At 41.5% G+C, this 13,724-nt stretch overlaps 1 protein-coding gene across 1 annotated transcript in view; it reads left to right on the forward strand.

Annotated features, from left to right (window-relative positions):
- The first annotated feature begins 13,315 nt into the window (after positions 1 to 13,315).
- Positions 13,316 to 13,724, forward strand: part of CWC25 (CWC25 spliceosome associated protein homolog) — a 31,306-nt gene continuing 30,897 nt past the window's right edge. The window contains exon 1 of the mRNA XM_061175252.1: positions 13,316 to 13,493. Coding sequence (XP_061031235.1) covers positions 13,476 to 13,493 — 18 coding nt within the window. The 5' untranslated portion in view covers positions 13,316 to 13,475. The remainder of the gene's footprint in view (positions 13,494 to 13,724) is intronic.

The raw sequence follows: 13,724 nt of genomic DNA on the forward strand, positions 1-13,724 counted from the left end.
GCTGGTGGGGGTCAGAACTCCGTGGTGGAATAGTTCATCACAAGGCAGCTGGTCCCTATTTCAATTCAGTTTTCTTCCCCAGAAATTCCCCCCTCTATTTCTAAGAGACAGCTTAAACCCAATTGGCATCACTTTTAGAAGCCTGTTTGTACATTGATAGCTGAAATGCTTTTATGTCCCTTCCTTTGCCACTTAGTAAGAATTGCTTAAGTGGATGGAGTACATGCCACACACTCGGTGCTGTACTTTGGCTTCACATCTTGTACCTCAGTCTGTCCCAAGGGTGGGATGGGTATACAGGTACATGCAATTTGACAGCAGCTAGCCAACAGGTCACAAAAAGCACTGAACCACAGAGTGAAAAAATTATTCCTTTTTCAATTCTTTTTTGTTCCTGAGTAACTTAAGGGAAAAGTTTTATTTGGTGTCAACTGTCTAACACGTCTGAATCCTCTCTTTTTTTTAATCAAAGAGAGTAGATGTAACTATTTAGCTAGTGTTTTTTATTTGTTTGTTTTGGCTGTGCCACGCGGCGGGCCCTGGGCAGTGAAAGCATGACGTCCTAACCACTGGACCGCCATGGAATTCCCTAGCTAGTGTTTAATAATTTGTATTTGATTTTCCATCCTATTTATGGCAAGTGATACTGGTTTTCTTTTTTTGAAGATCTCAACTTCAATATACTTTTTTTTTTTTAATTTTATTTATTTATTTATTTTTGGCCGTGTTGGGTCTTCGTTTCTGTGCGAGGGCTTTCTCTAGTTGTGGCGAGCGGGGGCCACTCTTCATCGCGGTGCGCGGGCCTCTCAATGTCGCGGCCTGTCTTGTTGCGGAGCACAAGCTCCAGACGCGCAGGCTCAGTAGTTGTGGCTCACGGGCCTAGTGGCTCCGCGGTATGTGGGATCTTCCCAGACCAGGGCTCGAACCCGTGTTCCCTTCATTGACAGGCAGATTCTCAACCACTGTGCCACCAGGAAAGCCCCTGGTTTTCTTTTTTTAACGACTTTATTGATATAATTCGTATTTGATAAATATACCTATCAAACATGCACAATTCAATTGTTTTTAGTATATTCACAGAGTTGTGAAACGGTCACCACAATCAATTGTAGAACATTTTCATCAACCCCAAAAGAAACCCCATACCTATTGGCAATCACTCCCCATTCCCTCCAACCTATCCATTTCTAGGCAACCACTGATCTACTTTTTGTCTCTATAGATTTGCCTATTCTAGACATTTCATATACATTGAATCATATAACATGTGGTTTTTTGTGACTGGCTTCTTTCACTTAGCATACTGGTTTTCAAAGTTCATCCATGTTGTAGCATGTATCAGGACTTCACTCCTTTTTATGGCCATATAATATTCCATTGTGTGGTTATACCACTTTTATCTGGCCATTCATCAGTCGATGGATATTTGGGTTGTTTCCATGTGTTGGCTCTTATGAATAATGCTGCTATTGTCAAAGAAAAAAAATAGTTGATCTAAGAAAGAAATGGAAAATTTTATTCAAGCCAAATCGAGAATTATAACCCAGGAACAGCCTCTCAGAAAGCTCTGAGAACTGTTCTGCCCATTAGAGTCAAAGCACAGTTATATATGGTTTTGAGACTGAGGACTGTACATTAAATGACAGTTTACACAATCCAGGTCTACAGGTACAAAGCAAGTAGTGGGTGGGCCACGGGTCACAAGATTAAGAAGGAAGGTTATCTCCTAAGGAGTTGTGAACCTTGATGAGATTAAGAAAGAATGTTATCTCTAAAGAGATCTGGTTAATGCAGATGTACAATATACACTAAAGGGGAGGGGGAGGAGGCTCAAATGGGCAAAGACAAATTTTCTGTTTAAATTTTTCTTGCTATAAAATATGAGTTTTATTTCATCACTATGAATATTCAAGTTTTTGTATGGATATATGTTATCATTTAACCTACATCTATACTGAGGAGTGGACTTGCTGGGTCATTTGGTAATGTTACTGAAAGTGGGGTCCGGCTTCTCACCGCTCAAAAGCCAATAAAGAGGCAAGGTTGGTGGAAAGGAAAATTTGCTTTATTTTGGATGCTGGCAACCGGGGGGAGGGCAGACTCCTGTCCAAAGGCTGACTCCCCACCACTGACAATCAGTGGGCAAGAGCTTTTATAGATGGAGGGAGGGGGCTACATGCAGAAAGCTCTGACAGTCATCTTAAAATTGGTCATGCGGTGGTCTGACCAGCGTCATCTTGATTGTTTTAAGTACAGTTAATCTTCAGTTCCAGGGTCAGTTTGTTCCCATTTCCTTGAGGCCAGTTCTCGGAATTGTAGCAGCTTATGTCATGGCTACAGTCTGGTCATCACGTAGTTAGTTAACTTCTGGGGGGGGGGGTTTCAGTATCTACAAGACAGCCCACAGGACATGGCTCAGAATATTATCTATAGCCCTTGAGAAGGAACTAAATGTCCTTGACTATGCTTAATGACTAAACTATCTTATTTCTCTGATTAAACTTATTCTTTGGCTAAAGTTTTTTCACAGACAAAAGGCAGGCAGAGGATATGGCGGGGAAGGACCATAAGGTCCTGCTCTGTTTCAGTAATTATGTTTAACCTTTTGAGGAACTGCTAGACTGTTTTCCAAAGGGTTGATTTTCTGTTAAAGTTTCTTTTTCAAATAAATTTAAGTAAATATTGACTCCGTATACAACAGCTACAAGAACTAATAAGTGGGGAATTCCCTGGCGGTCCAGTGGTTAGGACTCAGCATTTTCACTACCAGGGCCCAGGTTTGATCCCTGGTGGGGGAATTAAATTCCACGAGCGTGCGGTGCGGACAAGAGAAATAATAATAAAATAGCTTCACAGTGGTGATCATTTTGAAATGTATAGAAATATTGAATCACTATATTGTGCACCAGCAACTTACATAGTGTTGTAGGTCAATTATTCTTCAAAAACAAACAGGGGCTTCCCTGGTCGCGCAGTGGTTAAGAATCCACCTGCCAATGCAGGAGACGCGGGTTTGAGCCCTAGTCCGGGAAGATCCCACATGCCGCGGAGCAACTAAGTCCATGCGCCACAACTACTGAGCCTGCGCTCTAGAGACCACAAGCCACAACTACTGAGCCCGTGTGCCACAACTACTGAAGCCCGCGCTCCTAGAGCCCGTGCTCCGCAACAAGAGAGGCCACCTCAATGAGAAGCCTGCGCACTGCAACGAAGAGTAGCCTCCGCTCGCCGCAACTAGAGAAAGCCCGTGCACAGCAACGAAGAACCAATGCAGCCAAAAATAAATAAGTTAATTAATTAATTTTTTAAAAAAGCTGCTGGATTCTGAAAAATAATGTAGTTATTAAAAACTAACAAACAAACTCATAAAGAAGGAGATCAGGGCTACCCTAGTGGCGCAGTGGTTGAGAATCTGCCTGCCAATGCAGGGCACACGGGTTCGAGCCCTGGTCCGGGAAGATCCCACATGCCGCGGAGCAACTAAGCCCGTGAGCCACAACTGCTGAGCCTGCGCGCCGCAACAAGAGAGGCCGCGCTAGTGAGAGGCCCGCGCACCGCGATGAAGAGTGGCCCCCGCTTGCCGCAACTAGAGAAAGCCCTCGCACAGAAATGAAGACCCAACACAGCCAAAAATAAAAATTAATTAATTAATTAATTTAAAAAAATTAAAAAAAATTTAAAAAAAAAAAAAAAAAAAGAAGGAGATCAAATTTTTGGTTACCACAGGCGGGGTGTGGGGAGAATTGGATGAAGGTAGTCAAAGGTACAATCTTGCAGTTATAAATAAGTCCTAGGGATGTAATGTACAACATGATTAACATAATTAACACTTGTATATTGTATATGAAATTGGTTAAGAGTGTAAATCCTAAGAGTTCTCATCACAGGGAAAAATTCTTCTATTTCTTTTACTTTGTATCTATATAAGATGACGGAAATTTGCAAAAAAAGAATATAGGTGAAAGAATACATCCATGAGAAGGCAAATTCTGCTCAGTGAAGGAAGGATATAGAGGCAAATACATCCAATAAATATTTGTTGTGTGTTTATTATGTGCCTGCAGTGAGATTACACCCTAGTTGGGGAGACAGAAAATAAACAAATGCATAAATAATCCAATGTCAGGTCCTGATACGGGCATAACCCAGGCAGAGGCATCCCCAAGCAAACAGCGGCATTTAGTGCTCAGCCACAGCAAGAGAGGTGCTCATTCAAGTTCTGTGCCAGGTTTTGGAAGCAAGCTTGGACCTACAGCCCCAACCCTGCTTCTTCAGCACTTACGGGTGACATTTTGCCCTACCGAGTAGCTCTGTGTTGATTTCTTTCTGTGTGACTCTCGTTGACGCATACACAGAAAAGAGCACATATCAAAAGTGTGCAGCTCAATGAACATCCCACCCCAAGCACATCTGGGTAACCAGCATGCAACATCCCTCGCCAGGTGCCCTTGCAGTCCCTCTGCCACTAACGGTTACCAGTGTCTTGACACAAACACCATAGATCTGTTTTGCATGTTTCTGAACTTTATATAAGTGGAATTAACAGCACATGCTCAGTGCATACTCTCTGGTTCTTTTACTCAAGATTAGGTCTGTGAGATATATTCATGTTGTTGTCTCTATCAGTGGCTTGTTTTTTTCATTGTCATCTTTCATTGTCTGACTCTCACAGTTTATTTACCCATTCTATTAATGGACATATGAGTCATTTCCACTATTCTCTCTCTCTTAAAATTTTATTGGAGTATAGTTGATTTACAATGTTGTATTAGTTTCAGGTGTACAGCAAAGTGACTCAGTTATATGTATATATATTCATTCTTTTTTAGATTCTTTTCTCATATAAGTTATCACAGAATATTGAGTAGAGTTCCCTGTGCTATACAGTAGGTTCTTACTAGTTATCTATTTTATATATAGTAGTGTGTATATGTTAATCCCAATCTCCCAGTTTAACCCTTCCCCCCACGTTTCCCCTTTAGTGACCATAAGTTTGTTTTCAATATCAGTAAGTTTTCCACTATTCTTTTTTTTTTTTTTGCAGCCAAGCCACACCAAGTCCTAACCACTGGACCACCAGGGAATTCCTTCACTATTCTTTTAATACATTTTTTTTCTTGCTAAAAAAAGAATAAAAGTGAAAGAAAAACATCTCACTATCAAAAAAATTAAAAATAAAATAGCGTCACACACACACACACAAATACTGGGACTTCCCTGGTGGTCCAGTGGTTAAGACTCCGTGCTCCCAATGCTGGTGGCCCAGGTTCGATCCCTGATCAGGGAACTAGATCCCACATGCACGCTGCAACCAAAAGCCTGCATGCCGCAACTAAAAGATCCCTCATGGACTTCCCTGGTGGCCAATGCAGGGCACACAGGTTCGAGCCCTGGTCCGGGAAGATCCCACATGCCGCAGAGCAAATAAGCCCGTGCGCCACAGGTAATGAGCCTGCCCGCTAGACCCCGCGAGCCACAACTACTGAGCCCAAGTGCCACAATTACTGAAGCCCACGTGCCTAGAGCCGGTGTGCACCACAACAAAGAGTAGCCCCTGCTCGCCGCTACTAGAGAAAGCCTGTGCACAGCAATGAAGACCCAATGCAGCCAAAAATAAATAAATTAAATAAATTAAAAAAAGAAGACCCCTCATGCCGCAGCGAAGATCCCACATGCCGCAACCAAGACCCGGCGCAACCAAATAAATAAATAAATATTTTAAAAATACTTGGGAACAAACTTAACAGAAGGTGGGCAAGACCTTTATTCTGAAAATTACAAAACACTGCTGAAATTAAAGAACACTCAAATAAATAAAAGAATATACCATGTTCACATATAGAAGACTCAGCAATGATAGGGGATGTCAGTTCTCCAGACCCATAGAAACAGCACAATCCCAATCAAATTCCAGCATTTTAAAGTTGTCAAGCTGATTCTAAAATTTACATGGAAATACAAAAGTCCTAGAATATCCAAAGTCATCTTCAAAGAAAGGAACAAAATTGAGCGACTTAACACTGCCTGCTCTCCATACTTTATGTAAAGCTATGGTAATCAAGACAGATGGTACTGGCATAACGATCAACAAATAGATCAGTGGTGGAGAATCGAGAGCCCAGAAATAGATCCCACTTATATGGTCATTTGATTTTTAACAAGGCACCAAAATAATTCAATGGGGAGAAAAAGTCTTTTCAAAAATCGGTGCTAGAATAACTGGATATCCATATGGAAGAAGATGAATCTCATACCATACACAAAAATAAATTCCAGAGATGGCTCATCACTACCTAGGGTAGACCCAAAATGTAGTGATGTGAGCTAGTTAAGCCTAGAGTTGAGTATGATTTCAGTGACATCCAGAAGTGTGTACTCTTCAAGGCTCTCTAGATTACAGGAAGTCTCCTTCTTAATAACCACAAAACCAGGCAAATGCTATGGGCTAATGACCCAGCCACAGAAAATGCAGATTGGTGAACTGGAGACTATTATTATGCTCTGTGACTCCTGTTAAAAAGCAAAATTCAACTGAGTAAATTTGAAGATCTAATTGGTTTTATATAACAATTCATAAGGAGCTCTGAGGAGCTGTACAAAAATGAAAAACTTTTATAGGCGGAAGGGGGCAGAGCAAGGAAGTTATTCTAGCAAAGAATGGATTGTTTCAGGCAAGGTCACCTTTCTTTGGGGATAGTTGGGGGACCTATCAAGTAGATTACCTCACTATTGTTGACCAGGTAATACCAGATTGGTCACATTCCTGGGAGAAGCTGAAACTGCAGTTACGTTAGGTATTAAGTCTTGGTTTGCTGATGTGAGACTTAGCACAAGTGACTCCATTTGGGGGCCTGTTGTTTATTTTTTTAACACTCTCTAATTGTTTCCTAAGCATTGTGGCTTGTTTTTGAGTGGCATGTCAATACCTTCCCGGTTGTATGTGGCCTGTTTCCATTGGAGTTGTGAGCATTGATGCTTGCAACCCCAGGCTAAACACATTTTTATGATGTCCCCCTTTTTAAATGACCTTGTCCTGTCCAATAAATAAATGATTGTCTCCAAAAAAATTAATTCTAGAAGGATCATAGACCTAAAGCTGTTAAAGGAAAACATAGGAAAATATCTCTCTGACTTTAGGCTAGGCAAAGGTTTCTTAGTGCATGACTAGGAGTCTCTCCATGAGCAAACTTAGGCATGCACACTCTTCTGAGTTCTCTTCCAACTAAGCCTTGACTTTTGGACTTCCATGTTCCTCTCTGCATTGTCCAATTTTAGCAAGAATCTTGCGAAGTCAGTTTAGTTAGAATCAGAATCCTCCCTCCCCCATATCTGACCTGGTCCCTCATCCCCCATCATCCTGCAGGTGATGTGTGATCATTCTGGCCTGCCTTTACTTTGGTTTAGCCAGAATTCTATCCCTGCCCCTGATATTTTTTCTTAGTAATTTTTCATCCACTAACCCCTGCACTGCTGCTTGGCTGTAAATTCCCACTTGCCCATGTTTCATTCAGAGTCGAGCCCAATCTCTTTCCCCCACTGCAAGACCCCATTGCAGTGGTCCCTATTGGCCTTAATCTTAAATAACATTATTCTTTAACAAGTGTCATGAATAATTTTTCCTTTACCAAGAGGACACAAGAAGCATAAAGGAAAATATTGATAAATTAGACTTCATCAAAATTTAAAGTGTCTGCCTATCAAAAGACACTGTTAAGAAAATGAATGGGCAAGTCTAGACTAGGAGAAATTATTTGCAAAATATATATCTGACAAAGAACTAGCGTCCAGCATATGTAAAGAACTCTTACTACCTGAAAGTAAAAAGATTGTAAGCAATCCAATTAAGAAATGGAGAAAAGATTTGAAGAGACATTTCACAAAGGAAGAGATACAAATAAATGGCCAATAAACCCATGAAAAAATATTTAATATCATTAGTTATCAGAAAAATGCAAATTAAAATCACATTGTGATACTCCACATGTATCAGAATGTCTAAAATTAAAAAGACTGACAACACCAGATACCAACTCTCAAGCAAATTGGTGGGAATGTAAAATGGTATATACCATTTTGGGAAAAGGTCTGGCAGTTTGCATAAAAATAAAATATATTGACCTACCTCTCAGCAATTCCATTTTTAGGATTTTACTCAAGATAAATGAAAACATATGCTCACAAAAGACCTATATAGAAACATTCATAGCAGGAATTCCCTGGTGGTCCAGTGGTTAGGACTCTGCACTCTCACTGCCAAGGGCCTGGGTTTGATCCCTGGTCGGGGAACTAGATCCCTCATGCATGCCACAACTAAGAAGTCCACATGCCGCAACTAAAGATCCCGAATGCCACAACTAAGACCCGGCACAGCCAAAATAAATAAAAAAATATTAAAAAAAAAAAAAAAAGTGGTTGCCTGTTGGGGGGAGGGACAAAGATTAACTGGGAAGGGGAATGAGGGATGATGTCAATGTTCCATTTCTTTCTGGAAGTTTGGGTTACACAAAGTTAGTGAACATACACCTAAGATTTATGCATTTCATTTAATGTAACCTTAACATAAACACTGTAAAAACTGAATATCTAATTATAGTTAATGATACGCATGCTGAAGTATTTAGGAGGAAGTGTACTGTTTGTCTGCAACTTACTTCAAAATGTACTAAAAATAGGAGGACTTACTGGATGGAGAGAGGGATAGATATATGTATAGAAATGTAATAAAGCAAGTAGAATAAAATGTTAACTGTAGAATCTAGTTGGTAGTATATGGGTGTGTCATGTAAAATTCTTTCACCTGTGTTGAATGAAAAATTTCGTAATAAAATGTTGGGGACTTTTTTTAAAAGGTGAATCAATGTAAGTAAAAGTATTAAATATCATTGCTTTACGAATGTGACAAAAATTTTGAGAGCGGTACTTGAATGACTGAAGTGGAGAAGTAAAACATTACTTCATTGAACCTGCACAGCAACTTTATGAGGTCGGTTAGGTGCTAATAAAATCATTGTTTTAGTAATGGGGGAACTAAGGCTCAGAAAGGTTAACTGACCTGCAATGTGGCATGCCAGGATCTTAACCCAGGTACGTTTTGACTCCAGCACACACTATGCTTCACTGTTTGTGCAAAAAATCTTTATTTCCCTGGGTTAATATATTACTTTGTATGTTTCTCAGTTATGGCCTTTGCTACACAATAGTGATGTCAGGTATTTAGGCATCTGCCTCCTCCTTTATACCATACAGGGGTATAAAGGCCAGGGGAAAGTTTCCATCTTTGTAGCCTCCATACTTAGCTTTGTTCTTAGTACAGTGCTAACTAGCACATAATAATCTTTCCCTTAGGTTGCTGAATGGATGCAGGAAGGAAGAAAGGAATGCTCCCTAACTTGGATGATGCTTTCTGGCTTCACCTATCTCAACAGCTCACTCTTCCACCACTTTCTGCAGGATTCATGCCTAACCAGACCATTTGATCAGGGCCTATAGTTGTTAACCTGACTTAACAGCTGTGGGGCTATTTATGGTTACCTGACTGTAGGGCTGGCTTGTACAAGCTCCAAAGCAGCAGAATTTGGGACAACCATCTCTGGAGTAGCTGAGGAGTAGCAAAGACCTGGCTCTACCTTGGGAAGAGCATTTATCAGTTTACAGACTATGGCTATAGTACAATTTGTCCAGAGTCTGACATCCACTGAATGGACAAATGAATGAATAAATGATGATGAAAGGCAACACAGATCAGTCATGGCAATTAATTCCTTGATTTGCCTCTCATAACGCTCCTCTCCTCATTGGGAAAACAGCTCTGTATTACAGTGTTTGTAAATAACCTTTAGGTCTCCTGGCTTAAGACAAGACTATTTCATTTATTTATTTATCTTTGAAAACTAACTTTATTCTAAAGCAGTAGTTTTCAAACTCTAGTGTGCACATGAATCACATGAAGAACTTTCTAGAATCTGAGAATCTCACCCCTGGAAAGTCTATTCAGTGGTTCAAGGGTAGGGTCCAGGAACACATCATGTTTAAGAAGACCTTCAAGGTATTCTATTATAGGTAGTCCCCAGGTCACACTTTGAGAAACACTGGTGAAAAGAAATTGGTTCATGTAGTTTCTGCAATTTCAGTTATCTCTGCCTCAAAAATAGCCCTGTCTTGTTTTCAAGTACTTTCCACCACAAAACTATGGCACCACTGACTTTTAGAACCATCTTCTTCCTCCTAACCTTTGGTGTCAATCAGCCCTAGAAGAGAAGTTACTATAGATATTGGTAACTTTGTGGATAGAATTGTTATCATTTATTGAGCATCTACTATCTACCAGAGACTATGTGAAATGCTTTACAAATGTAACTGCATCTAATTCTTACAACAACTTTGCAGGGTAGGTGGTATTGCTCTTATTTTACAGATGAGGAAAAACTCTCAGAGAGGTTATGTAACTTGTCCAAGGTCACGTAACATAGCTGACAGACTTGTGATTCAAATGCAAGTCAAAGCCATTGCTTTTTCAAACATATAACCCCCATTATTATTGTATGGAATTATTAATATTAATGATTATTATTATTTCTATGCAGTCATGCCCTAAGCAAAACACTTTGGTCAATGGTGACTTCAGAACACAGGGCCTTTAAGGCTCATCCATCCATTCATGTATTCATTTAACAATAATTAAGCAACTACTATGTGCCAGAAACTGTGCCAAGCACAAGGGACACAAAGGTGGAGGTCTCTAGCATTATGGAACTTACATGGATACAGACAAGTACATAGGCAATTATAATACAGAGTAAGTGCTATAATATAATTCACCTAATTAATCTACAAATTTAATATATCTCTCAATAATAACATAAAAAACACTGTTTCTGGAACTGGACAAGCTGACCTGAAAGTTCATTTGGAAAAATAAAATTGTAAAAAGAACCAGGAAACTCCAGAAAAAGAAGAGTAGTAAGGGAGAAGTAGGCCTACGTCATTAAAATAAAGCTATTAGGGCAGTTTGATAAGACCACATGAATAGATGGATTAATGGAATGGAATAGAGAATCCAGAAACAGACTCAGATACAAATGGGAATGTAGTATATGTATCTATGTATGTATTTCACACCAGTAGGGAAAATATAAGATTATTCTGTAGAGGTATTGAGGTGAATGTGTATCCAACTAGAAAGACCAAAAAAAAAAAAAAAAATTCCACATGGATCAAAGACTTAAATATGTAATATAAAATTATAAAGGTACATAAAGGAAACATGGGATAAATGAACGCTGATTGAGGAGGGTATAAGGATGGTGGGAGGCTTCTACTGCATTCACTTTTTTTTGGCCTCAACACACAGCAGCAGGATCTTAGTTTCCTGATCGGGTATCAAACCAAGGACCCCTGCAGTGGAAGCGTGGATTCTTAACCACTGGACTGCCAGGGAACTCCCTACTGTGTTGACTTTTGTATCTTTTAAAACATATTTACAATGTATTACCCACTAAAACATGTTTTTTTTGTTGTTGTTAAGAGTGTTTGGCTAGGGAAATAAAAGTTTAGCTCTAGCATAGTGAGTGAGAAGTAGGGAGTCTTATGAAGCTGGAGAGGTAAGAAGAGTCAGATCATGAAAGAACTCGACATGGCCGCGCAGCCCGGCTTATGGGATATTAGTTCCCCAACCAGGGATTGAACCCGGGCCCTCAGCAGTGAAAGTGCAGAGTCCTAACCACTGGGCCGCCAGGGAATTCCCAGGACTTCACATTTTTTAAACGTGGGCTCTATACCATGAATAATGGGGAGCTATGAAACGTTTTAAAGTGGTGGGTTGATACAATCATATCTGCATTTTAGAGAGATCACTCTTAGCTATAAAAAGAGTGCATAGATCTATAAGGGATAAAACTGAAAACGGGGAAGTGGACTTCTACCGGGTGAGGGATGATGATGGCCTGAACCAGGCAGGTGGTGAATGTCATGGTGAGGTGGACAGATTTGAGAGATGTTGAGCAGTTAGAATCTTGTTGATTGGATGTTGGAGATGAGGGAGAGATCTAGAATGACATCCGGATGGAGAAGTGGTGGTAGTAGGGGATTGGGGGAGTAGGTATAGGTGAGATAACGCATTTAATTTAAGTGACTTCCAGATGTCCAGTTGGAAATGCCTAATAGCCAGGCTTAAAACCCTGGAGCTTGAAAGAGGGCTACGACTGGAGATAATGAATTTGGGATTCATTAGCATATAGATGGTAACTGAAACCCTGTGAGTAGATGAGATCACCCAAGGAGAGCACCTACTGTGAAAGGACCTAAGACAGAACGGATGAGGAAGAAAAAAAGAAAATGTTCCCTGAGAAGGATCTAGAGAAGGAAAATTTGGAGAGTGATGGGAAGAAGTCAAGTGAAAAGTGTTTCGATAAGGAGAGAGTGGTCCTCAATACCAAAGGCTAGGGGTAGTCCAGATGAGGATGAAATGTGTTATTTGATTTAAATACAGGGGTGTTACTGAAGATCACGGGAAGAATAGTTGAGCGGAGGGTTTAGGTTAAGCAGAAGATGAAGCGGAAGCATCTTGTCTCCGAAGTGGAGACAACTTGTTTCAAGTTCGCTAAAGACGGAGAGGAGAGCGCAGCAGCTGGGGGAAAGACATGAGCTTTTTTCTTTTTTAAGGATCAACTGTGCGTATCTAAAATGATGATGACAAAGAACCAATACTTAGGGAGATAGAGGAGAGAGGGAGGAATTGAGTAGTACCAGATGCGAGGGGTGGGATCCGAGCAGATGAACCGCCGTGCCTTAGATGAGGAGGGATGCTTCTTCCATCGTAAACGAAGGGAAAGGAAAAGGGAAAGCTGGCAGACTCTAAAGGTTTGGTGCAGGGAAGCTGATGGAATTTCGCTTCGATGGTTTCTATTTAACTCCGTAAAATACGCCTGGAGTAAGGGGGTTAGCTGTGAGTCGAGGTTTGAGGAGACTGCGGATTTGAAAAGCCGTTTAGAAATTCCGGGCGGCCTAAGCTGGTCCACGCTGTGGCCTCGCGAGGGAGGCCCCGAGTGGAGCTCCCAGGGGGACGCCGCGTGCGTCGCCATGGCAACCGAACCGCCGGGCTAGGCCCAGGACCAACTGTAACCTGAAACAGCCGCAGCATTTTAACTCACTACTCCAGAAATCAGGGGAGGAGCCAACCCGAGGCGACCAAAGTGAAACCACAGATCCCGCGATATCACGGCCGCAACCTGCGAAACTGCACGTGACGCTACTGCCACGCAGCGCGACAGCGAGTATTAAACGTCATGGTACCGCGCCGCAGTCGCTGTAATGCAACGCTCTCCCGGAAGTGGTCTCTGGATCGGGCAGTGAAAGTGATAGCCAGTTGTCCCCGGGATCAGATCTCCGGAGGTCGTAGCTGAACTCTTTCTCTGCGTTTCTCCTCGATTCTTCCTGAGTCTTCCAGGTCCGCGTAGTGAGGAAACGTCTCCACCATCATGGGGGGCGGAGACCTGGTAAGTGAGGGAGCCCAGGGCTGGGAGAAGACTGAGGCCGGAGACCGACTGAGGCTGGGGACGGAAATTGGCGGGGGTGGCAGTGGGTATTCTTGGCAACGCAGCCGTTGGGGACAGGGAGCTGTAGCCCTGGACAGGGGACGGATAACTAAGGCCATAAGGGACCGGGCGGAGACTTGGGAAGATATGTGAGGTGGGTCGCCAAGGAAGGCAGGTGGTGTTTGTTGACAG

Source organism: Eubalaena glacialis, chromosome 19 (genome assembly GCF_028564815.1).
Source record: "Eubalaena glacialis isolate mEubGla1 chromosome 19, mEubGla1.1.hap2.+ XY, whole genome shotgun sequence".
In the NCBI taxonomy this organism is placed as follows: Eukaryota; Metazoa; Chordata; class Mammalia; order Artiodactyla; family Balaenidae; genus Eubalaena; species Eubalaena glacialis.